Source organism: Octopus bimaculoides, chromosome Z (genome assembly GCF_046866305.1).
Source record: "Octopus bimaculoides isolate indiv1 chromosome Z, ASM4686630v1, whole genome shotgun sequence".
Classification (NCBI taxonomy): Eukaryota; Metazoa; Mollusca; class Cephalopoda; order Octopoda; family Octopodidae; genus Octopus; species Octopus bimaculoides.
In genome coordinates, this window is record NC_142944.1 from 5196266 (window position 1) to 5223560 (window position 27295).

The following is a 27295-nucleotide window of genomic DNA, read 5'->3' on the forward strand; positions in this document are numbered from 1 at the left end:
TGAAGAAAAGATGGTGCTCATAACTTATTTCAGAGTCTCTAGGATTTGTAGGAAGAAGGGAAAACTTTGTCAGAAAACTTATCAGAGAGTGGACTGTAACTAAAAGCACCTATGAGCCAAGTGGAACTGGACAATAGATTAAGGGTATCAGTAATATATGTAAAGGAAGGCTTTAAATAGTTTCCTTTTTGACCCTTGAGTATTCAGATTATTCTGTCAGATGTATTTTATTTATTCAAACTGTTTTGAATTAATCATACATTACGTCATGGCTCCAGAATTTTCATGTTGTGATTGGATATTTTTAGAATGGCATTGTTGGGTAGGCGCGAGAAGCTAAATTTTGTCAGTTTGAACATTAAAACAGGTAGAATATTTCAGACAGATGTGGCTGGTTTAAATGCTAAAAGGTTAAATACAACCCACAGAATTATTAGATCTCACAATTATAAAGCAGAAAAATACAGGTTAGTTATAAAGTTATTCCTACAATCCACAACAGTCAACTAATGTCAGTAGATGTTTACAGCAAAATAAACTGAGTTTAACTACCTTTGTCAAGGATATGTTGTAGTGCCAGCTACAGGACACACAAACACACACCTGAAGAGACCAGCAGGTTACCAAGTGAAATGTTTGCTAATATAATATTCCTGTTGCTTATATGAATAGGCACCAACTCATGGTACCTACTTTTAAGTAGGTGGACTGAGCCACATGGAGATTTAAGTTATTTTATCAAGAATAATGTTGTATAACCCTTTGTTCAGTGCTGGTTACAGAATATAAACTGTTGGCAGAGGCTGCAAGATCAGAACCTTAACTACAAGCCTCACATCAAATGATATAGAAAGAAAGATAAGAGAATAATGCTGTTGGTAGGAGAGATTAGAAAGGTAAAGAGGGAAGAGAATGAAATATTATGACTGAATAAATCTAGAAATTACAACTATGAAATCTGTAGCTTTGTTAAGATAGATGCATAATATCTTTAAAATAAAATAACATCAAAGAGATGATCAAGTTTTTATAAACCAGATGAACTCACTATACACATTAATCCAGTTTATTTTGGAATAAGAAAACCAATTGTCACTCCTTGATGTTTTGGTGGAGAGTACAGAAGCAGATGTTAAAATATTAGCAAACTGAAAACTAACAGCCAAAACTCTGCTTAAACTATGATTTTCATCATCAATGTTGTGTTAAGGAAAGAAAAGTCAAATGCCTATAACATTGAACAGAACTGATCAGCAACTGTATATCAAATTATACTGAAAGAATAAGTCATCTGAAAGTCCTTCATCATCAGCATCATCACCATTGTCATCGTCATTGTTGTCATCATCATCATTTTATGTCCATTTTCCATGCTGGCATGAGTTAGATGGTTTGATAGGAGACAGGAGCTGAGAAACAAAATGACTGCACCAATGTTTGGATGCCCTTCCTAATGCCAACCACCTCACAGAGTACACTGGGTACATTTCACATAGCATCAAGTGAAGTTACCAAGTAACTCATGCGAAACCCGTCAACTGTTTGGGGTGTAGTATTGAAAAAGGTCACTACTACATGTCCTCTGCATTCATGGCTCAGGTTTTACCACCATGTAGCATTGCTATTCATACACAGGCATCATACAATCGGCCTTTTACTCTGAGAAAGAGTTTGCATTACCAACAAAGGGCATAATTCTCTGAACTTTCTCCATCCTATTCTTATTCTAACAACTATGCTTTCAGAACATCCTCCTTCACTGCTAATTAGGTCACCTAGGTTACAGAAACTATCTAATATCTTTAAGGATCTTCCTGAGCATTTGAGAAAAGTCTATTTCGTGCACATTCTTATCCGAAAATGCATTCCTGATTTCTGAATAGTGTTGAATGCTAGTAGTTTTCATAGCACCTATATTTGGAAGTCAGAAATATTCTTAGACTCAAATGCTCAAAGTAAATACTTGAAGAAACAGGACAATGAGGAAATCAGAGCTATGTATCTTATCTAAGATGTTGACATATTTCCACTGAGACATACAGATACTTTTAAGTATAAATGTTATGTGTTGCTCATTGGAAGGTATAACATAGTGCATTTTCTTCATATATCTAGCAGATGTGTTTTGGTGCTGTTGAACAAGACAAAGTTGGTGTGTCCCAATTAGAGAGTATTTTGAAAATCTTATTTTTAGAAATAGTATATCCACGGCTTTTTTTGATACCTTAAGTGATATACACTTTTGCTTATTTGGGTCAGACCACCAATCTAAGAATAACTATCTCCCACCTCAAAAGTTCTGGAAAGTTCATGAGAGCTGGTCTTCAGAAGAAAATAAATGTGTTTAAAAGAGAAAGAGTTTTCAGAAGTACAAGCCATTGTTGTAGGGATCAATTAACAGGAGGGAACAAAATAATGCTCTTGACAAAGAAATTGCCATAAAAATTAAATGAAAACATTAAAAATAAAGTATTTTAAATTAAGTTCCTACTAATATATCTCATTACAAGAAAGAAAAATTAATGTCCAATGAAATGAGCAGTGGTTTGCTTGAGAAAAATAAGAATAATACAAGAGGAGTTTTGCAATTGTTATGAAAGAGTAGAGGTTTCTAACTTGTTTCAGGCATTAGAATACGGCCATGCTGGGGCACCACCTTTAAGAATTTTTAGTCAAATGTATTGACCACATTTTGTTTCTTAAAGCCTGGTACTCATTCTGTGGGTCACTTTTGCAGAATTGCTAAGTTTCAGGGATGTAAACACACCAACATCAGTTGTCAAGTGGTGGTGGTAGAGGGACACATGCACGACCGTTGACTGAACACTATTCAATTTTTTTTCTCCATGTTTTTCTCCTTGTCTCCGTATTCTTTCTGTTGAAGAGCGTAGCTCGAAACGTCAAAGACTTTCCGTATTCCCGAGCGTCATACTAATATATACTTTTGTTATTTACACCACCTGTCCTCGTCTGTTGTTATTATTTGTATATTCTCCCATATATATATATATATATATATATATATATATATATATATATATATATATATATGAATATATACAAGAGGCTTCTTTCAGTTTCCATCCAAGATCCATTCACAAGGTTTTGGTCAGCCTGAGGCTATAGTAGAAAACACTTGCCCAGAGTACCATGCTGTGGGACTGAACCCAGAAACATGTGGTTGGGAAGCAAGCTTCTTACCACACGATCACACCTGTGCCTTTCTCATTTGCTACTTGTAAAATGGTACAGAATAATCATACTTACCTGAAGAACTGTTACATGATAGTGATTTCCAAGCATTTTAGCAAGTTTCCAAGGCAAGATTTTTATTTGGTTTGATGTTATTAGTAATCTTGCTCCACAACTTAAAGATGTAAAGATATCAATGATACTTGGGTCAAATGTCAGAGGAGCAGCCAAAAATATCAAGTCATTGGAAGTGATATTAAACAGTTTCCTGGTTGGTTAGAAAAAAAATGACATGGTTCAATAAAATACATATACGAATACAACATTGTCAAACAAATATTATAAATTTCATCATCATTTTATTTCTAATTTCTACGCTGCTATGGATAGTCCTGTTCACACAGCAACAGAAATAAAATCTAGTCTTGTTTAGTGTTGTGTATGTGCGTTGATGGATTTTAGTATCAATTAGATATCATAGTTTTAAAGTTTTATTTAAATAAATATAAACTTTTAATGGTATTTTATATCCTCATCTCAAAACTGAAGAGGTCATCATCATCACCATCGTTTAATGTCCGCTTTCCATGCTAGCATGGGTTGGACGATTTGACTGAGGACTGGTGAAACCGGATGGCTACACCAGGCTCCAATCTAATTTGGCAGAGTTTCTACAGCTGGATGCCCTTCCTAACACCAACCACTCCGAGAGTGTAGTGGGTGCTTTTATGTGCCACCGGCACAAAGGCCAGTCAGGCGGTATTGGCAACGGCCACGCTCAAAATGGTGTATTTTACGTGCCACCTGCACAGGAGCCAGTCCAGTGGCACTGGCAATGATCTCGCTCGAATGTCTTTTCACGTGCCACTGGCACAAGTGCCAGGAGGGTGACATTGGTAATGGTCACGCTCAAATGGTGCTATTTACGTGCCCCCAGCACATCATTGAATAACGTTACATCCTAGTAGTTTGTTTAGCACTTACATTTAGAATTCAGAAACATACATAGAATCAAATACTGAAATGACAATTCTTGCAAATCAAGAAAATTGAATGTAATTTCCTTCCCGCATTTCCTTTTCATGCAGTTTTCTTTATTTTTTTGTGTGTGTGTTTGTTCTTAAACATTTAATAAGCTTTATGATGAAAATGAGGAAAGCAGAGTTATGTATCTTGTGTAAGGAGTAAATTTGTTGCCATTGAGAGTATTGGCCCATAATTTTGTTGTTGATGAGCTTTAAATTGTGAACTCAAGATTGATCCAAACCTGATCAAATGAGAAGAATGAATAATTTGTGATCAGCTATTTTGCTAATCAATCATTAATGATTAAGAAGAAAATGGAAAAAAGAAAAAAAAAGCAGGTTTGAGTGGCCAGTGGTACTCTAATTACATGTGGTACTTTATGAGTTTATATGGTCCATATAATGTCAAGATTGCATAAGCATAACTTTCAACCAAAATTCTGTTACAGAATCTTCAGGCTTGACTGTTAATTTAAACAGCTTTATTTCTTTTCCTCCTTCCTTCATGCTCCTTGCCTCTCAATCAAGATTTGATGTGCTGGGCAATTACTCAATTTATCAAACAATGAAAATGTACAACACAAAATATCATTTTATTGGTGCAACTTGATTTATCATGAACAATATCTCAAAGGCAGTCCTGAAGTTAAGAAATGAGTGACAGGAAGGGCATCTGACAACCTGTCCAACCCATGCTAGCATTGAAAAGTAGATGTAAAACAAAGAGCATGAATATCTCATAAAGCCCATTGCTAGAAAAAGGTTTCCCTTGCCAGAAATAATCCATTCTTAATGCATTTCCTTTGAAAGAAATCTTAGCAATTTGTTTCATCAAACTTCTAAACATAAAATTTTCCATTGAATTTCCTTAAAACCATTGATGCTGCTGCTGTTGCTATAACCATCATCATAAATATTTCAGCATCCAAATAAATTATTAGTCCTTTTTTATCCAGAATATATAAGCAATTTACATTACAAATTCAAATCAGTGTTGCCTTCTCCCCTTAATCAATATTCTCAACCAGTCTTCTCATTAAATTTGCTCTGTAAATTTGCTATATTCACAGTATATGTTTTACTAACATGGAACATCCCACTTTTTAGAGTTTTCATCTAGTTGAATGCATACTATGGTCTGAGTCATAAAATAAGGAAGGTCCCCTGTAACATGATGTGTCAATATAATATTATAAGTTATGTCCCTTTGAGAGAGCCGTAAAAAAAAAATGTCATGACTTAGTATTGACTTCAAATTTTTGGCACAAGACCAGCAAGTTCAGGGAAGGTAGGAAGTCGATTTAATTTACCCCAGTACTCAACTAGTACTTATTTTATCACCCCCGAAAGGATGAGAGGTAAAGTTGACCTTGGCGGAATTTGAACTCATAACCTAAATACAGACAAAATACCACTAAACATTTTGCCCAGTATGTTAACAATTCTGTCAGCTCACCATCTTCATGAGATTTAATATTAAAAAAAAAAAAATGGATAATTAAGACATTGAAATAAAGCAATATGTTTTTTTAAAAAAATCTGTCTGCTTCATTTGTGTAAAACAACAATACACCAGTCACCTACCTCAAATGAATTACATTCGGCACAATAGATTTATGTGGAACTCTCACTATTTTAGGAACTCCTGTAGAACCTGAAGTGCTGATACAATAGGCAAGATGGATGGAATACTTCTGTCGATTTACTCCATTCAGTTTTATGACAATCAACTGCCATTCAGGAATCAATACTAACACTTCTGGATTTAAAAGAAATAAAATGTTTTCTATATCCTGAAAAATTAAAATAAACTAGTTTATTGTTTGTGTAGTAACATATTTTACTGATAATTAAAAATATACAATGGAAATACATAAATCCTTTAACGCATTGTTACGTGTGTTTCCACAAACCTCATGCCTTACTTGTTGTATTCCCCATTCATAGGATATTACGAATGTGATTTGCAAAATCCATGGATTTTAAGGGGAATCTTAATACATGTTTGTTTTCTCAGGGAAAAGTTTTGTTTGTGTTCTGGCTGCATGTATCAAATGTTTAACTAAGGGATATTTATTAATTTACATCAGTCAGAAGGATCTGTGGGGTCTATGGGTGGTTCCTGTTACTATTTTGACTTATCATAAATATATATGGGGGGTAGGGATATATGTAGTACATCACTTTGTATTTAGATCTGTGCAAGTGGGCATGTGTGGATAGGGAGAATAAAATCACATATGCACTGAATTGAAAACAAAGAAATTCACAACCATTTTCTTTCACTTTGCTTATATTATTGATTTCTACTCTCTCTTTTCCTAACGTCAACCACTTTACAGAGTGTGCTGGGTGCACCACCACAAGTAATTTTCACCACCAGAAGGACCAGCCTCAACACTTTTCCTGTGCAGTATAGGTCGTCTTGAGTACAGCAAGGCACCAAGCATTTCAATCCTTTGTCATCTCACCCGAAAGGTTCAGCGTCCTGAGGTCATTCTTCAGTACTTCATTCCATGTCTTCCTGGGTCTCCCATTTCCTCTTGTTCCATCTTTTAGAGATTGGCATTTCTTTATGGAGCTGTCAGCATCCATCTGCATCACATGACCAAACCAGCACAGTCTTCTCTCTTGCACACAGCAACTATTTCTTCTTATGCCTAAATTCTCTCTCAAAACACTAGCACTTTGTCAAACATGTACACTTACATTATACATCCAGCAGAGCATACTAGCCTCATTTCATTCTAACCTTTGCATGTCCTCTACATTCAGGGCCCACGTCTCATTAACCATGTGGAATTGCTGTCTGTATACATGCATCATACAATTCTCCTTTCACTGCGAACAGAGGTGACAACTCTCTGAATTTCCTCCACCCTACTCTTATTCCAGCTATCACACTCTCTGTGCCTTCTCCTCCTTGTTAATTTTATATATATATATATATATATATATATATATATATATTGCCCCTGGACTGGCTTGTGCGGGTGGCACATAAAAGACACCATTTCGAGCGTGGCCGTTTTCGTGCGGGTGACACGTAAAAGCACCCACTACACTCTCTGAGTGGTTGGCGTTAGGAAGGTAGAAACTCTGCCAAATCAGACTGGAGCCTGGTGTTGCCATCCGGTTTCACCAGTCCTCAGTCAAATCGTCCAACCCATGCTAGCATGGAAAGCGGACGTTAAACGATGATGATGATGATGATGATGATATTATATATGTATGTATATATTATACACACATACATTTATTGACAATTCCACCCGCAATCCAAGTCTACACAATAGGATATCACCTGAAACTGTGTGGCTGTAGAAAAAAATCTCTTAACCACAGATGTATATCTGCACTTACACATAAACAAATCTTTATCTTAATTAAAACATTAATGAAAAATAAAGCTGAAAGTGATGCTTGTTAACGATCAAATATTTTAAATGTGAAGGCAAAACAAAACATTTAATCCCAACAAGAAAATGGGCCATGCTTGAAATTATATTTCTGCAGTCTTGATATGGTAATTGCTACCTCTTTAGATTTAGAAAATATACAAACCTTCAAATAAGAAATGTCAACAACAACAACAGCGGAATTAAGTGACTTCAAAGCCTTCAGGATAAACTTCTCAGCACCAGGTTCAAAGAAGTAAAATGCAGCTGGAACCTGAAGTATTCTGAAACACATAGTGAAAGAGATAGATTCATACATTGGCAGAAGAAGGGAGAACCAAAATCAACTGATACTGGCAGATTATGTGAAATACAATTTACAACAGAACATTCTAAGATTCAAAGAAACTGTGAAGCAAAATTTTGTATAATTTGTTGAGATTTCTCAAGGAAGTCAAATAACAATATATAGGGGTTGTATATTGCCTGTTCAAATAACTCATTCATGTTTAGAAAGATACTCAATACATTAAAAGGATATCATCATTTAAAGTCCATGTTCCACACTACCACAGAATCTAATGGGTCCAAGGACTGCATTGCACTCTACTGTCAGCCTTGGTATGGTTTCTACAGCTGAATGCTTTTCCTAATGCCAACCACTTGACAGTCTCCACTAGGTGCTTTTCTTGCACCACCAGCATTAGTGAGGTCATCATGCAGCTTACAAGACTATAAAACCTAAGGGGAGGGGATTTATGCTAGCAGATGAAGATTAAGGTATGAAAGAAGAGGATGGAGTAGAGTAGGTTCTTGTTGTAGGAGAACCACAGAGCTATTTATATCTAGGAAACAGCTTTTTTAAAAAGTAAAAACAGCCATAATATAATTAAGTTGAAGTAAATATCTACCCAAGTTATAAAGTTATAAATACCCAAGTAAAAATTAAATTATTCATAACATACCCAAGTAAAATAGCTGGTGTAGTTTCATTTGTATGCATACAGATTCCTATTATTTCATCATCAAATCCGTAGTTTCTCAAAATGGTAGCAATCTGTAAGAAAATGTTTGAAAAACGTTAACTAAACTGCTTAAAAATATACAAATAACAATTTAATTCAAAGTAGTGATTAAGCCAGAGGATGTTTCTCAATAATAGATAGTAGTTACATCTACCTCACCACTCAAGTAGCATACTTACTATTATTGCTCTTAAAGATAATGAGTTACTGTTATTTTCTGTTGGAGCTTTTAAGCAAAAACACCTTAAATTTCTTTATCATTTTTCATGGATTCCTGGTTTTGTTTCTAGTTTATTGCTGCAGCATTTAAGCCAGCCACATCAAGCCCAAATATTTCACTTGTCTTATGTCAAAACCAGTTAAATCCAGCTGCTCACACCTACCATACCAAAAATTCTACCTATCATTCCAAAAATAAACAATTTCCTCATCAAAATCCCGAATTTATGAGATGATAAATGATTAATACAAAACAATGTGAATAAATAAACATTATATTGGACAGAGTAACCTGAATGCTAAAGGTTAAACTCTTCTGACACACACACACTCACACACACACACACACACACACACACGCACACATATTTTAGTCTAAGAAACAAAGGAAGGTGTCCATTCTTTTTGTAGGTCTCTCTTCCATTAACATGTAGACTGTTACTCGGAAGGAAAAATCATCATCATTTAACATCCTCTTTCCATGCTGGCATAGGTTGAATGGTTTGACATGGAGCTGACCAGCAGGGAGCTGTCCATACCCCAACTGTCTGTTGGGGTATGGTTTCTACGGCTGGATACCCTTGCTAATGCCAACCACTTAGCAGAGTATCCTGGGTGCTTTTTATATGCCACCAGCTATCTCATTATTCATGTACCATACTAGCATAGTCCATCATACTTTGGATGGTACCTAGGTATACTGAGAAGATTTGTTATATTCCTGAGAGGAGAATGAGAAAATACCTGAGGACAGTGGACTGCACTCACAAGAATATAAACATATTAATAAACATCAAAGTAAAATTAATTAGTGTAATAATAGACATAGGAATATAAGTGCTTATAACAAAGACAGGAGTAGAATAAATAAGGAATCGACAGTCTACAGAGTGAATAACCAAAATTCCAGTTAAGGAAGCAAATTGTCTAAGTATTTCAAGTATTTCTCTTGAAAACCCTGACAAATATCTGAAAAATTCAGAAATTAGACCTTAATTAGGTATGAGTGAGCAGACCAAATATAATAACAAATTTAACCCTGGAAATAATGGTTGCACATCCCATAACTCTAAGAAAACCAATGTATGTAAAACCAACCAAACTAATATAAATAACAACAAACCAATAGAACTAGAGTATGTAAAAGAAATATCACATGGTTTAATACCCTCTATAGAATTTGGGTAGCTATAAGTATTCCAGGAATTTTCTTTAGAGCATTAGATAAGCATTCTTCTATAGTAACAGATATAATGACATATACAATAGATATACCATGAAATTTGTGTATCCCACTACATCTAGTCTAGTGGATAACATAGCTGAAATCAACAGTAAGGAATAAAATACCATTAGGAATATTAAATGTACTTTTAATTATTCAAGGAGTAAATAAATCCAGGTCATCTACAATATAAAAATATAAAAAATGATAATGATGGTAATGCAATATCTCTTCATAGTAATAATACTTATGCTAATAAAATAAAGTCATGACAACAAACTTAATAGTATGTGCAGCTGTAAGGACCATCAGAAATGCCCTTTAAATAACCAATGTTTGATGGATGATTTAAAGTATAAATGCACTGTTAAAACACTGAAAATCTATTATTACACAGGAGTGGTTGGTGTTAGGAAGGACATCCAGCTGTAAAAATCCTGCCAAAACAGTCACAGAAGTTTGGCCTGGCCAGCTCTTGTGAAACTGTTCCACCCATGGAAGCATGAAAGGCGGATGTTAAACAATGATGATGATGATGATGATATTCACTTTTTTAAATACAAAAGAAAAGAACAATGCACTTTATTGGCTAAGTTCATTTGGGACCCCAAGGAGATATCAACTACTCAATTTTTTGGTCATTTATAGGTAGTGTTCTTCCATACAGAGAGGGTGGCAGTATCTATAATATGTTGGAAATTCTCAAATGTAGGTCTAATTTAATTAATTATCATAATTTGTAATTAATCTGCTGTTGTCACTTATTTAATAAAGCCTTCTAAAAATTTTCACATAAAAATTCCACATAGGCGCAGGTGTGGTTGTGTGGTAAGAAGCTTGCTTCCCATGGTTCCAGGTTCGGTCCCACTGTGTGGCACCTCAGACAAGTGTCTTCAACTATAGCCTTAGGCCAACCAAAGCCTTGTGAGTGGATTTGGTAGACAGAAACTGAAAGAAGCCTGTAGTATATATATATATATATATATATATATATATATATATATATATATATATATATATCAGTATATTTCCATTTGATGTAGTTTAAACCTATTTGTACCACTGTCCTGACATGTCAAGGGGTCATCAGTGATGGAGAGAAAGGAATTTACTAGATACACCAGAATTTCAAAGGGATGGCAGTTTATTACTACAATCTTAGAAGTATCAGTATATACCTGTGTCTCTGTTTATCCCCCACTACTGCTTGACAACTGGTGCTGGGGTGTTTGCATCCCTGTAAGTTAGCAGTTTGGCAAAAAGAGACCGATAGAATAAGTACCAGGCTTAAAAAATAAGTCCTGGGGTTGATTCATTCGACTAAAAATTCAAGGTGGTGCCCCAGCATGGCCACAGTCCAATGACTTAAGCAAGTAAAAGATAAATGCTAGCTAACTTATATTGATTCAACTACATTCATGGTAGTGTTCTTACCCTATTAATTCTCTCACACCTGACTTGAATTATTTCTTGTGTAACCTACCAATCACTTAACTAATGTATCTAATTTATTTGTAGTGGACCTCATATCATCTTGACCTGATTACCAAGGTGGGCATTAATTTATTCCCTGCTTCCATTCTAACAAACCCACACCTGCCCATTCCATTTTATTTCCTTTCAAATCTCTCATCTCTAAACAAATCTTTATTCTACAATTTCTCTCTTTACTGATATTTCTGAGATTGTAGTAACAAACTGCCATCCCTTTGAAATTCTGGTGTATCTAGTAAATTCTTTTCTCTCCATCCCTGACGACCCCTTGACATGTCAGGACAGTGGTACAAACAGGTTTAAACTACATCAAATGGAAATATACTGAGATATCCATTCAAACATTCATGGAGTCAATGTTTGACATTTAATTTCTAATCTAATATCCTGCAACATAACATCCCTCAATATATCTCCTGCAAGTAACTTCATTAATTAATTAATTGCTGTATGGATTTACAAAGGTCTTTAAGATCTTGCAGATAAGTGAGATCGTAGTTGTGGCTGATGCCAGTGTTGCGTAACAGGCATGTAAAAAGCACCCTTCAAATGTTGGGTGATATGCTATGCCTGAGAAGACTTGTTAAGCCAAGTGAAGTTGTAGTTATGGCCAATACCAGTGCTGTCTAACTGGCATCCATGCCGGTGGCATGTAAAAAGCACTGTTTGAGTGTTGGGCCTCACAGAGACAATGACAGGTAAGTGAGACTTTTGGTGATATACCAACCTTGTGTAGACCTGTCAAACCAAGTGAAATTGCAATCATGACCGATGCCAGTGTCACATCGATGGTACCCATGCTGGTGGCACATAAAAAGCATCCACTACACTCCTGGAGTGGTTGGTGTTAGGAAGGGCACCCAGCCATAGAAACCTTGCCAAATCAGACTTACCAGTTTTCAGTCAAACCATCCAACCCATGCCAGCATTGAAAGCAGACATTAAATGATGAAGATAATGATTTACACAATGTTTATATGTACAAAGCAATGTGTCAATTGATGAAATGATTCCATAAACTATTGAAATATTTGTAACCTTTAATAAAGTTGATGTCATACCATCATCTTCATTCCTTCATTTCTTTACTTTTACACTCTGTGATAAATATACAAATAAACTGAGTGGTGAGTTTCCTTTGGATTAAATAATCATTATGGATTCTGATTTTTCTCTTTTGACATTCTGTTGGCCAGGTTTCTACATGAAATTCATGTAGATTTCTACAATCCTTACATTCACTAACTATGCAATACATCCATCCATCTTCTATATAATTGTGAGAGAGTTGTGGCAGTAGAGCCCTCCATAAAGTCCTATCAGAAGTGACTGTCATTACACTATCCAGCTGGACTCCCATGTGTGACCACCTGAGACAATGGATATAATCCAACCATCTCATTTCTTTATATGCAATATTCTAGAACGTATGTGTTTAGAAAGCTGAATAACAAAAGTGTTTATACACAACATGAATACTTCTTTCCAAATGTTTGGCATTCCGTTTCTCAAAAAAGATTTTTTAAATACTTAATAACTTTAAATATTGTGTCTGTGTAAAGTAATTTTCGCAAAAACTTGTATATACCTACACACATGAGGTGAGTCAGAAAGTAATGCATGTATGTATGTATGTATGTATGCGTGTATGTATGTGTGTGCATGTGTGTGCGAAAGTGCCCTGAGAGAAATGTTGGACACAAGAAGCATCGGACGTGGCATGCAAGAGAGACATTTGTGTTGGTATGGTCATCTACTATGGATGGATGAGGAGGGCTGTGTGAAGAAGTGCTATAACAGTGGAAGGAATCAAGGGCAGAGGGAGACCCAGAAAGACATGGGATAAGGTGGTGAATCATGATCTTCGAACATTTGGCCTCACAGAGGCAATGACAAAAGACCGAGACCTCTGGAGATATGCTGTGACTGAGAAGACCCGGCAAATAGAGTGAGTTCACATCTGTAGCGTATGCCAGTGTCACATAACCAGCCCACTCAAAAAGTACCTTGAATCACAGGGCAACATGCTTGAGTCAAGTACATCAAAATCAAAATCAAATCAAATAACAATCAAATGGAAATTGTAGTTGTGGTACCCAAAGCGGTGGCACGTAAAAAGCACCATCCAAATGTGGCCGATGTCAACCCCACCTTGACTAGTTCCTGTGCTGGTGGCACATAAAAAGCACCATCTGATCATGGTCAATGCCAGCCCCCTCTGGCCTCTGTGCCAGTGGCACATAAAAAAGCACCCACTACATTCTCAGGAAGGGTATTAGGGCATTAGGAAGGGCATCCAGGTGTAGAAACACTGCCAGATCAGACTGGAGCCTGGTGCAGCCTTCTGGCTTTCGAGATCCCAGTTGAACCGTCCAACCCATGCCAGCATGGAAAACGGATGTTAAATAATGATGATGATGTGTGTGTGTGTGTGTGTGTGTGTGTTTGTATGTGTGTGTGTGGGTGGGTGGGTGGGGGTGCTTGTGCCACGTAAAAAGCACTAAGTCCACTCTGCTGAGTGGTTGGTGTTAGGAAGGGCATCCAGCTGTAAAAATCCTGCCAAAACAGTCACAGAAGTCTGGTACAGGCTTCTGCCTGGCCAGCTCTTGTGAAACCACCCTAACCCATGCTAGCATGAAAGGTGGACGTTAAACGATGATGATGATGATGATGATGATGATATATATATATTTTCTTTATTTGTGAATTAAGGCTACCATTGGTTTCATGTTAGGAAGAGTAGGAAAATATCCAAGTATCTTAATTTTTCAAGTCAATCACGTGGAGAAAGGTGTTTGCCCCCATTCTTAACATAAAACCAATGGTAACCTTAATTCACAAATAAAGAAATTGTTTAACCATCAATGCAGTGTTGAGCACTCATTTCAATGTTCTACATTTACATGTGTGTGTTTGTGTATATATATATATATTATTGGCATAGGACTCTAACTTGCCAGCTCCTGTCAGATCATCCAACCCATGACAGCATGGAAGACAGGCATTAAATGATGATGAATATATAACATACATTATACATTTTTTACAATATATATTGTATAATATTAATAGGACATTGTCCTCCAGGTTGTTTATTTCTGCTAGTATTCGCCATACTTGTTTATACAAAACTGTGATGTAAAACTAAATAAACCCTGAGACTCTGATTTCTCTACAACCCAGAGAACCCAATGCCAGTTATAACCAAAAAAAAAAAGAGTCAGCACCTAGACATCTAACTAAACTTCCAGAACGGCTAAATATAACCTGAATTTTTTGCTGCTGTGAAAATAAGGAATTTACTTGTCCTTTACCAGGAGAGATGTAATGTTGCACAGCAGTTTAGGTATGTATGGTTATTAAAGCAAAGCACCACAGAGTACAACATCAAGCTGAAAATCTTAGAAGTTCAAGCTTTATTTTAATTACAGCAGAAAATGCAAATTATGTTTAGTTAGGAAAAGAATCATTAAAATATTCTCAGCACCTGGACAGCTACTTAAACTTCAGGTACGAGATTTTCAGCCATTGCTCACATGATTGCAAGTACATATTATCTTACCTACACGCATCACCATGACTATAATCATTAGGTTCTCCCCCTTTGGCCCTCTTACTGTCACATCCTGAGAATCCAGCAAAGTCCTTACCTAAAACATGCACAAATTTACGCACATACACATGGGCACCCAAACATGGACTTAAAGATTTAGACATCTGCTAACCAGCACAAAAGGAAAACCCTACACCTATACCAACTCCTTAACACACACTGCATATACTTTCACCCACCAGATTCTTGCTGCAATACAGACATCTCAGATACTTTAGAACCTAGGAACATGATTCTTGATAAAGCCTTTACACATTTGTCTCCCATGACTTTGTTCTTTCTTCTTTCACAGTGCTTACAAACCAGATGTAACATTTTTCACCTCCAATAACAGAGAGCAGTTACCATATCTTTTCTATATTTGTCATCTCTGAAGAGTGTGTCATGTTAGTCAACTGACCTGGTATCTAATATATGGTTATCTAATACCCAGTGCAAAACCAATTGGTAAGATTGCTGAAATGATTCTATAATATTGTACACTTTGACAGAAAAAAAAGCAGGAATGAGAAAATTCCCCATGACTAAGTTTCTTTGTGTGTGTGTGTGTGTATGAGAGAGAGGGAGAGAGAGAGATGGGGTACTAGGGAGTGGGGAGATAAAAGAATAAGACCAGGTATTTTGCTATGGAGGAGATACATGGCTGCTTCAGATTATTAGATTGAGTATTAGTTGTTGGAAATATGATGATAAAAAAGAAAGATGGTAAAAATGGTGTGTGAAAATAAACTCTCACAGTTGGTGAGCATAAGAGAGTTTTATGAGCTTTATCTTTGATTTCAGTTTGGACAGGTCAAATAGATTAGCACCAGGTCTTGTTAGTACTGATACACCAGTGTTTATATTACTAAATGCATTCTCAACAGCAGCAGAGAGGTATGTACTGAAGAGGGTAGGAGTCATGATACAACCCTGATTAACATCATTTGTAACTTCGAATGGTCAGATAGTTCATTGTTTATGCTGACCCTAGCATTCATACACTGATAGAAACCATTCACAAGTTCAACAAACTTCTCAGGACACCCATAGGACTCAAGGCCTGCCATAATCCTGCTTTATTCACTGTGTGAAATGCTTTTTTAAAATCAATGAAGCTATTATATGTCGGTGTATTCTGTTCCATGCATTTCTCTTGAATTTGATGATGTGTTTAGGGAGGATTTCCAAGGAAATTCTATTAAGAATGAGTGTTCAGGAGTATTCTAGCAAATATTTTCCTGCAATTGAATGTAGGGAAAATCCCTGATAGTTCCCATAGTCAGTCCTATCTCCTTTCTTAAAAATGATGACTAGATTAACATCCTCCTATTCTTGTGTGATCTCCTTTTTTTGACCACATTTTATTCATAATTTCCAGAGAAGCTGTTTTGCTCTTTCCCCAGGATGTTTAAGTAGCTCACCAGACAGTTGGTCTACTCCAGGCGTTTCACCATTTTTTAAGCTGATATATTGAGCAGTCAGTTTCTTCATCCACCCAGTTGGGATTTTCCAGAACCAATTGATTGAACTTAGGCAAATGACTGAGGGTACCCTGAGCAGTATGTTGAAGAGGTCAGCCCAACATGAGATCATTTCTGGACTTATGGTCAGAAGTTTTTCATCAGCTGATTTAAGTCATGTTGAACTTTTGGTTCTAGAATCCCAGTCTTTCTTTAATCCCTTATAAAATCCTTTGAAAGGCTATTCTATATTAATAAAGATTCTGATCACCTGCCCTGTATACTTAAGAACATGGTTAGTGAAACAGGTAAGTTTCCTCCTTGTCATTCATTTATTCATTTATTAATTTTGTGACAGACCCTGCAAACGGACAGAGACTTAGAGACAAGTTACTTGAAGCATTTAACGAAATAGAAGGGGATATAGCATCATACAACGTGGAAGACAATTGGAGATTTCTGCGGGACAACCTGTTGAAAGCCACCGACCAGATTTGTGGGTGGTGTAAGGTCCCCTCCCAACCCAGAGTAACGTGGTGGTGGAACAAGGAGGTAGACAGGGCTATTAGACAAAAGAAACAAGCTTGGAAGGACTGGAAGAACGGTGGTAGCAGGGAATTGTACCAATGTGCCAGAAGGGAGGCTAGGCGACAGGTTTATTTAGCCAGAGGGGAAGCAGATAAGGAAAGATTTGCCAATGTTCTGCGCCGTGAGGACCAAAGACTCGAGGTATTTCGGGTTGCAAGACAGTGTAGGAGAGAGAATAGTGATGTTGTAGGAGAGAAATGTGTTCGCATGGATGATGGTACGCTTGCATTAAATGAGGATGCAAAGAAAGAGGTCTGGAGATGCCACTACGATAGATTGCTTAATAAAGAGAATGAATGGGAGAAAGAGAGCCTGCCTTATGTCGACCCAATAGAGGGACCAGCTATCCGAGTTGATAGTACCAGGGTAGATAAAGCAATTAAGAGTATGAAGACCGGGAAAGCCCCCGGCCCATCAGGAATCACTGCAGAGATGCTCAAAATATCTGGCAGTGTTGGCTATAGCCTAGTCACCCGTATTACGAACCAGGTGATACACGAAGGAGTCATACCCTATGACTGGTGTAGCAGCATCATAGTCAACTGCTACAAAGGTAAAGGGGACGCTTTAGATACAAATAATTACAGAGGCATCAAGCTGTTAGATCAGGTTATGAAAGTTACAGAGAGGGTCATAGCCCAACTAATTAGGGAGCGAATCAATTTAGATGAGATGCAGTTTGGGTTCGTGCCAGGTAAAAGCACTACTGATGCCTTATTTCTAGTGAGACAGTTGCAAGAGAAATACCTAGCCAAGGATAAACCTCTGTACCTGGCTTTCATTGACATGGAGAAAGCCTTTGACAGGGTCCCCCGATCCCTTATCTGGTGGTCAATGAGGAAACTTGGGATAGAAGAATGGCTAGTGAGAGCTGTGCGAGCCATGTACAGAGATGCGGCCAGTAAGGTGAGGGTTGGAAATGAGTACAGCAATGAATTCCGGGTAGAGGTAGGGGTCCACCAAGGTTCCGTCCTCAGCCCCCTATTATTTACCATAGTCCTCCAGGCAATCACAGAGGAGTTCAAGACAGGTTGCCCCTGGGAGCTCCTCTATGCTGATGACCTTGCCCTAATTGCGGAGTCACTATCAGAACTAGAGGAGAAGTTTCAGGTGTGGAAGCAAGGTCTAGAATTGAAGGGCCTTAGAGTCAACCTAGCTAAAACCAAAATCCTAATAAGTAGGAAGGTAGATAAAACACAAACCCCTTCAGGTAGATGGCCCTGCTCAGTATGTAGAAAAGGAGTAGGTAGTAACTCTATAAGATGTACCCGGTGCAAGCTATGGACACATAAGAGGTGCAGCAACATCAAAGGCAGGTTAACTAGCAAGTTAGTTTTTGTTTGTGGCAGATGTTCAGGTGCAATAAAGACTGCAAACAAACAGGAAACAACTTCTATCTCATTCCAGGGTGAAAAACTAGAGGTAGTCGATAGCTTCCGCTATCTGGGCGACCAAGTTAGTAGTGGGGGTGGGTGCGCTGAAAGTGTAGCTGCTAGAATAAGAATAGCCTGGGCAAAGTTTAGAGAGCTCTTACCCCTGCTGGCGACAAAGGGACTCTCACTCAGAGTAAAAGGCAGACTGTATGACGCATGCGTACGAACAACCATGCTACATGGCAGTGAAACATGGGCTGTAACTGCTGAGGACATACGTAAGCTCGCAAGGAATGAAGCCAGTATGCTCCGTTGGATGTGTAATGTCAATGTGAATACCCGTCAGAGTGTAAGTATCTTGAGAGAAAAGCTGAACATTAGAAGCATCAGTTGTGGCGTGCAAGAGAGACGATTGCGCTGGTATGGACATGTGGTGAGAATGGAGGAGGATAGCTGCGTGAAAAAGTGCCACACCCTAACAGTTGAGGGAACCCGTGGAAGAGGTAGGCCCAGGAAGACCTGGGCTGAGGTGGTGAGGCAAGACCTTCGTACATTGGGCCTCACCGAGGCGATGACTACGGACCGAGACCTTTGGAAATGGGCTGTGCGTGAGAAGACCCGGCAAGCCAAGTAAGATCGTTGCCAGTGCCCCTGGACTGGTTCTTGTGCGGGTGGCACATGAGATGCACCATTTTGAGCGTGGCCGTTGCCAGTACCGCCTGACTGGCTCCTGTAGGATTTTCGAGCGAGATCGTTGCCAGTGCCCCTGGACTGGCTTGTGCGGGTGGCACATAAAAGACACCATTTCGAGTGTGGCCGTTTTCGTGCGGGTGACACGTAAAAGCACCCACTACACTCTCTGAGTGGTTGGCGTTAGGAAGGGCATCCAGCTGTAGAAACTCTGCCAAATCAGACTGGAGCCTGGTGTTGCCATCCGGTTTCACCAGTCCTCAGTCAAATCGTCCAACCCATGCTAGCATGGAAAGCGGACGTTAAACGATGATGATGATGATGATGATGACATTCATTTGCTGTTGCATTAATTTTTGATTTTTAAAATTTTAATTCTAATTTTCATCACTTGTAACATATTATTTCTGGTAAGGTCTTTCTCATTCTCTGTATTTCCAGAATTTTAAAGGATTGACACTATCCAGTTTTTAATTCTAATTTGATTTCTACATGCCTCAAAGTAAATATATCTTTCCACTACAGTCAACCACTTTCATCCAACAGATTCCCATTATTTTCAAAAGCAGTTGCCTAGGCCAATCAGCATTCAATGTTTATTCAATGAGTTGTCATCATGAATACTTATAAACCACAAACACTCATAAACCATTGCAGTGTTCTAAATACTCACAACTGTCTGATGATCAGTTATGTGAAACTCTGGGTAAAAGTCTGCAAAGTCTTTTCAGCTACACACATACACACATGCATCTTTGGCAAAAAAATTCTTAAAAGTAAATATTTTATTTTATTTCTTTTGATGTGGGGGTGAGATTTGAAAACCTCCTGTTCCTATATATAAATACAGGATCAATTTCTTAATTTCTTTTGACTCACCTATTATTATTACTACCAATATACTATTTTGTACACTACCAAAAACACACACAAACACATACACACATGTGTGTGTGCACGCATGTGTGTATATGCACACACACACACACATATATTCTCTATAGTTTTTCTGTTAGAATATATGTATTTGTAACAAATATCGACAGAATTCCAAACACCAACTCACTGCATAGGAATTGAATTCAAAATCACTGTTTAGATGTAAACAGAATTAAAACATCAAACACAATTTTCTTTCAAGTGACTCGCCATTCAGATCTCGAAACATTAAGAATGCATTTTTATTAGTAGATAGTGAAAAAAAAACCCAAAAAACATTAGAATCTCAGTGTAGTAAACATTTTTGAATAAACAACATATGAGAATCTCATTTACAATTCTGTCTTTGGCACTTATTTTTTTAGCAAACCATTGGCTATAAACATATGGTTTGTCTGGTAAGAGACCAGTGGTTGTGACACATCTAAAGTTAACTTGCTGCAAGAATTTACAGCTACTATCATTACAAAACACACATCTCACAAGAACTGTTTTCGCTTGGTATTCATTTCTTTTCTGTCATTTGTAACAACAGTGTTGTTTTGGGTTCTTTGTGGTTTTCGTCAATGCATGTTGAAATCTTTAAAGAAAATTTTTGAAGTATCACATAGATGTAATTCTTGACACTGAATCTGAATTTGTTATTCATTTATTCCAGAAAAATTTCGCAAAAATTTTACAGGTGTTCAAAGCTTGATAATTTTCAGAATTTTCAGCCAATCAGAAAACCACGTTTGCTGCCTCATTCATCATCAGAGGGGAGGGGACACTGGCATGTCAAAACATTAAACTAGCTACAGTAAACAGTGAAAAACATTAAAACATTTTCTTTTCTTTTTTTCTTTTACTCATTTATTTGTTTCAGTCATTTGACTGTGGCCATGCTGGAGCACCGCCTTTAGTCGAGCAAATTGACCCCAGGACTTATTCTTTGTAAGCCTAGTACTTATTCTATTGGTCTCTTTTGCCGAACCGCTAAGTGACGGAGATGTAAACACACCAGACACACAAACATATACATACACATATAGATACATATATACGATGGGCTTTTTTCAGTTTCTGTCTACCAAATCCACTCACAAGGCTTTGGTATACAAAACTTAATCCATACACCAAATTTGAAAACAATTTGAGTAAAATTGTGGACAGTGATGAGAACCACAAAGATCCTTGTTTTGTTAACAAGAAAAAAATATTTTTGTATTTGGACTTCACAAAGATTTTCCCCTGTCAACCAAAATATTCTTGCATTACACTGGTAATCCACATCTCAAGAACACTACACACAGCTTTTCACCAAATTCCAAACCCTCAACCTTATTAATGATGACCAAAGCTTCAATATTCCAAAGAGTCCCCACATTCTAGACATACAATCCAACTGTGAGATCTATCTACATAGAGGTACAATTCTTGACTCTGCTCATAAACTCAGGTAACGCTTGCACTTCATTTGTGAATGTCACCCTTCCGCCAGACATCCTGCTGAAGAACTGAGGTTTGGTAGCATCTATATCTGGCATTGTCTTATATGAAATGTTCAAGTCAGTGGTAATTAAATGAATGTCAGAGTCAAAGCAGCAACAACTGCACCAACTGTTCATCACTGAAGAGCCAAATGACAAAACAAAAAAACATCACAGTTCTCCCATGTATGAAGCAGTTACTGGGAGATAACCCCATGGATGTAGTTATCTTAAAGCAGGCTTTTCACCAAGTGATTGCTGACTACTGTGCAATATTTCTGAGCTGCTACCAAAGAGTCAATGGCCATTGAAAATAATCCAGCCACTCACTTTGTGACTCATATCATCACAGATCAACCATTATGTTTTTAACCCAAACTGCAATAACTTGTTCCTGATTCTGCTAAGATTGCCAAAGCAAAGTTTAAGCACATACTGGAACTGTACATAGTTTGTCCGTCCAGCAGCAACTGGTCTTCATCCTTTCATATAATTCCCAACAAATCTGCAGATGATGAGTGGACTTGTCATGGCCATCACTTCTTAATCATGCACAAAACTCAACAAATACCTTGTCCCTTATTTACAGAAATTCTCTTCTACTCTTTATGGTGCTAGAGTGTTTTCAAAAATTAATCTGATCCAGCACACAATCAAATTCCCATCGAGCCAGAAGATATTCCTAAAATGGCCATTACAACTCCTTTCAGGCTTTTCGACTTTCCCAAAATGCCATTTGGTTTATGCAGTTCTTTATTAATTTTCTAATATTTCATAGATAATGTAGTCCAGGGTTTACTCTGTGTCTATCTTATATTGATGACTCATTTGTTGCCAGCACTACCAAAGGTGACCATGAAAAGCATCTGCAACTAATTTTCGATCATCTCTCTCACTTCAGTAAATGCCTTTGTGGGACTTCTTCTTTAAATTTTCTGAGACACTGTATCAATGAAAGAAGAATTCATTCTCTCAATGACATAGTTAAATCAATTTTAGATTTTCACACTCTTCAAGAAACTAAGGAAGTTTATCAGTCCGATTCATTTTCATCGTTGGTTTAAAACCCACTGGGTGGAATTTCTGCAACTCCTCACAGAAAGTCAAAGCAACTGCTTTCTTTCTTCTCCAAGTGATTCAAACCAGTTGAAATGAAATACAGTACTTTTAGCCAAGAATTGCTACCAAAGTACCTCGGTGTGAAACATTTCTGGCATAACTGGAAGACTCTCTATTCTCTATCTCTACTAATCACAAATCTCTCATGTATTGCATTCTAAACCTGAGTATCATTCACTGAGGGAAATTTGTTACCTCAATTTCATATCCCAATACACCACAGATATTAATTACATTAAGGGCTCAGATAAATCAGCAGTTGATGCACCTTCTTGTGTCCACATTAATGCACTGTATACCACTGCCTTTATAAATCGTCAAGAGTTAACCGTCAATCAGGGAAAAGATGAAGAACTCAAACTTCAAAATTCTTCCTCTCTTTCAAACTTCATCCTCTATCCTCTTTTCCAGGTTATATTTGGTGCAACATCTCTGCTGGCCACAAAGGCCCATATGTACATAAAAAGCACAGACATTTGGGGTATTTTCCTGCTCTGCACAACCTATCATATCCTGGCGCAAATCCCACTTTGAAGCTGATAACATCCCATTTCGTGTGACCTGGTATCAACAAATATATCAAGGAATAGGCCAAGAGTTATGTCCCTTGTCATATGGCGAAAGTTCATCGCCACAGACTATCGCTACCGTTTTAGAATTGCAAATATCTCAACCTGTGTGGATCGGCTTTCTCAATGGTCTGAAGCCATCCCTCTATGAGATACTGTTACACTTCAACATTGAATTGCATGATTTGGTACGCCTACTACAATCACAACTGAGGACGTCAGTTCGAATCCATTCTTTTCTCAGAATTGACATGCCTTTTAGATTGTAAATGATCTCCTACAATAGCTTACCGTCCTGCAGTCAAAGGTATAATGGAACGATCCCACTGACAACTGAAATCCACTCTTAGAGCTTTCCACAACAGCAATTGGCTAGAATACTTGCCCCTTATTATTCTTGGAATTCACTCCACTGTCAAAGACAAAATTGGTGCTACATCAGCCCACCTGGTGTTTGGCATGACACTAATATCACTCTTGTTTCTCCTCTGGAATACCCAGATCCAACAAGCCACATGCAGATTTTCACACTATTTCAGCTCTGCAATGGGCACAGAAAATGTCTTCTATCAATATTCCAACTCTTTTCAGTTAGATCACCCACTCACCATCTATGCAATTTAACCAACACTTTTATTCCTGCATTCACCCATTCTAATGTATGTTCCTGTATAAACTTCATACCTGCACTTTCTTCATTTTGCTTACGGCATTATCACTGGTCATTTCATTTGCAGGAGAGTCCTGTGGCAGGAACATTGGCAGGGTTACAAACACCAACTCACAGCATAGGAATTGAATCCAAAATCACTGTGTTCAGATGTAAATATAAATAAAACATCAAAGAAGATTCTGCCAAGGATTGATAACCTCAGAAAGCAACTAGCAATTCAAATCTCTGGTGGAAATATTAAGAATGTACCTTTATTAGTAACTAGTTGGCCAGTGAAAGAAACAAGAGAACAAACCAGTTTTACTTATCAGAATTTCAACTGTCATAAACATTTTTGGATAAACAACATATGGGAATCTCATTAGGAATTTTATCTTTGATGCCTTTTCTTTGACAGGCTATGGTTACATACAGGCATGGAAACTGACCAGTGGCCAAATATTTTGCTAACAACCAAAGCTGGCTCAAACTAGGTTTGTCAATTGCAAAATTAGTTCCAATAGGGTGATGGCTAAAAGCTCTACAATTGTGGAAGGAGCTTGGATTGTTAGTTCCAGGGCAGGATAAATTGACTGTTTAGGACAATTTGAAGTCAAAGCACATATTTGACTCTCATTTTGATCGACCTGATCACTATTAAAGATATCATTTTCAGTAAAAGCCAAATTTTCTGGAGACCAGGTTGATGCATTGTCCATGGCAAACATCAATGTCTTAGACGAGCTCTACATCTCCATCATTCTCTGAGTCAGAAATGTGATATGCAGGGGAATGTGACGTTGATGTAAGAAAGCCCCTTGATTCCAAAGTCTTTCATGGATTATCATCCTGATTAGATGCAAGTTGTTTACTTGCCAAAATGAGATATACCTAAGTAAATGAGCTTTTGTTAGGGTAAATATTCCCTTCAACTCTGTTACTAGAGAGATTGTCCAGGGACTATAGAGAAAGAGAGTCAATGACCCACTCTGCCCCTGGGCTACATGCAGATGGCCCCTACAAGATGCCATATAGCAACACTTTTACTTATTTACACATCCTTAATGTTGTAGGCGAGGAGAGGGCAATCATTGCACCCATAACTGAATGGAATGCAATATTGGAATACTGCAATAGATTGGTAAATTACATCTTTCAGTCTTTAGCTGTTGAGATATTCAGAGGAACTGGATTGCTGACAAGGGAGTTTTTGACTTTGTGTCCCAGCATACTGAAATATCAGTGAACATGCCTGGCTGGTTCATCACTTCAGCTTTGCAAGCTTCCACATGTTTCAGGTGTCTCAAAAGCTTTTAGAGGGGAACACCAGTGCCCTCTGGAGTGATAATTGATGGAGTATGCATACCTCTTTCTTTTGTTTATTTACTCCAATATTTTCTTTTCTTTGCAATAATTTTTTCTCTCTTCTTAGTATTTACTTTTGTTAATTGTATTCTTTTTCAATGAATAAATAATATATATACAATATGAATATTTGCTGAATTTGCCAGTCGTGTTTTCCACTTTTAAAGCTGTATACATCGCTATCCTCCCAATTTCATTTAGTGTTTTATCCCACAGAACCAGAAATAAACATTTTATTCAATTCATTCTTCCGAAAACAACACTGTTTTGGAGTAGTGGACCCTCGAAGCCCCATACTTTGTAGGAAAAGGAAACTACAAGGATCTCTTAAACACACTTCGTTTTTAGTATTCCCATGGCTCATGCAACAGAAATTAGGTTTCTGAAAAACAGTATTTCCCTATAATTTCAGGGTTTCCCCCCTCTCTCTCCCCCAGTTCTCACTTTTCCTTGAGGCATGGAATTTTCAAGGAACAGCTGTTCCAAAATTCCCCTCTCCTTATCCCACCATCCCGAAAATTACATCCCTCTTCTATACACGTTTTCACGTCATCTATTGACCGGCAACAATTCAGACTGGCCTTTAGCCACGCTGATTCTATCCTGTTAATCCTATCTCCAATTTAGGATAATGGGGAAACTGCCCCTCCTCAGATTAAATCTTGAAATAAAAGAGAAGGGGATGTCAAATGTAATGATCGAACGTTTAATAATACACAAAGAAAGTTTTTAATATGTAAATACTAACATACAAGAGTTGGGAAAATTGTTTAAATATCAAAAAGAAAGAAATTACCACCAAAACGACAAATTTAACAAATAATTTCTTGTGATTCTCTATCCACCAGTTATCTTTTTTCCCCCACCCCAAAGCGTACCAATATTTTCGCGTTTTACTTTGGAACTAAATTTAAGATTAAGTTTGTCAACAGGAAATACAAACATTATTTTGGAAAAATATAAACGGCTTTCAGTCGGTGTGCGCGCAAACAAGAACGGGATTGCATGAAACACTTGTAGATGATGCTGTATAAGAAAATGTCAACAAACAAAGGATTCATTTCACAACTGTGAAGTTCGAAGATCGATTCGCGAACTAGAATATTATCAACATTGGAAACAAAATGCACAATGAACAAGTTTTGTTTGAAATGAACAATATTAGTCGCATGTGTTTTAGCTTTATTAAATACGATAAAGATTTCCTATTTCATATCATTAAATAAAATATGCACAATGATAACGCACTCGCCTGGTGAAATTATGGTGTAAATATTCGAAACAAATTGGCTAAAAGCAGCGCCGTTTTAAAGCTTGGACATACTGGGCAGTTGCCCGGAGGCCTCACGGGTCTAGGGGATTAATTTTGTTCTATGCATGCTGTGATTTGCTGTCAATATATAAATCCTACAGGGCCCAGTGCACTGACTTGCCCGGGGACCTTTAATGCTTCTAAGACGGCCCTCGTTAAAAGGTAATTAATTTATTTAAAAAAAAAACATTTAAAACAAATAATAGTTATTATAACAAATTAAATCTAGGTGTTTAAAGAAAAATAAATACAGTAAAGAACGTGTAGTGGTTGATTTAAGTTTAAAGAACCAGCAAAACATTGAATAAAGAGAAACAAAACAAAAACAAAGAAAACTGTATAAACATTATCAGTTAAGCAGGAAATTTAGGAAGTTACGAATAAACAGGAACAACAACAAAAACGATAATAATAGCATCAGTTTTACCTGTTTAGATAATTTATGAAGATCATTATATGTAATAACAGAATTCTCCAATTCATCATCGTATATCACTGCAACCCGGTCTTTGAACTTATCTATTACATGCAAGACAAGATCGTGTAAAGTGCCCATAATTATATATATATATATATATATATATAT

The 27295-nt window shown here is 37.2% G+C and overlaps 1 protein-coding gene across 2 annotated transcripts in view; it reads right to left on the reverse strand.

Moving 5' to 3' along the window:
• LOC106870454 (beta-alanine-activating enzyme) overlaps positions 1-27295 on the reverse strand; it is a 116265-nt gene extending 88970 nt beyond the window's left edge. For both annotated transcript variants that reach the window (XM_089365437.1, XM_014916555.3), the window contains exons 1-5: positions 27137-27295; positions 8581-8672; positions 7782-7899; positions 5802-6010; positions 3268-3460 (exon numbers count right to left, since the gene is read on the reverse strand). In XM_089365437.1, the coding sequence (XP_089221563.1) occupies positions 3268-3460; positions 5802-6010; positions 7782-7899; positions 8581-8672; positions 27137-27265 (741 nt within the window). In that variant the 5' untranslated portion in view covers positions 27266-27295. The remainder of the gene's footprint in view (positions 1-3267; positions 3461-5801; positions 6011-7781; positions 7900-8580; positions 8673-27136) is intronic.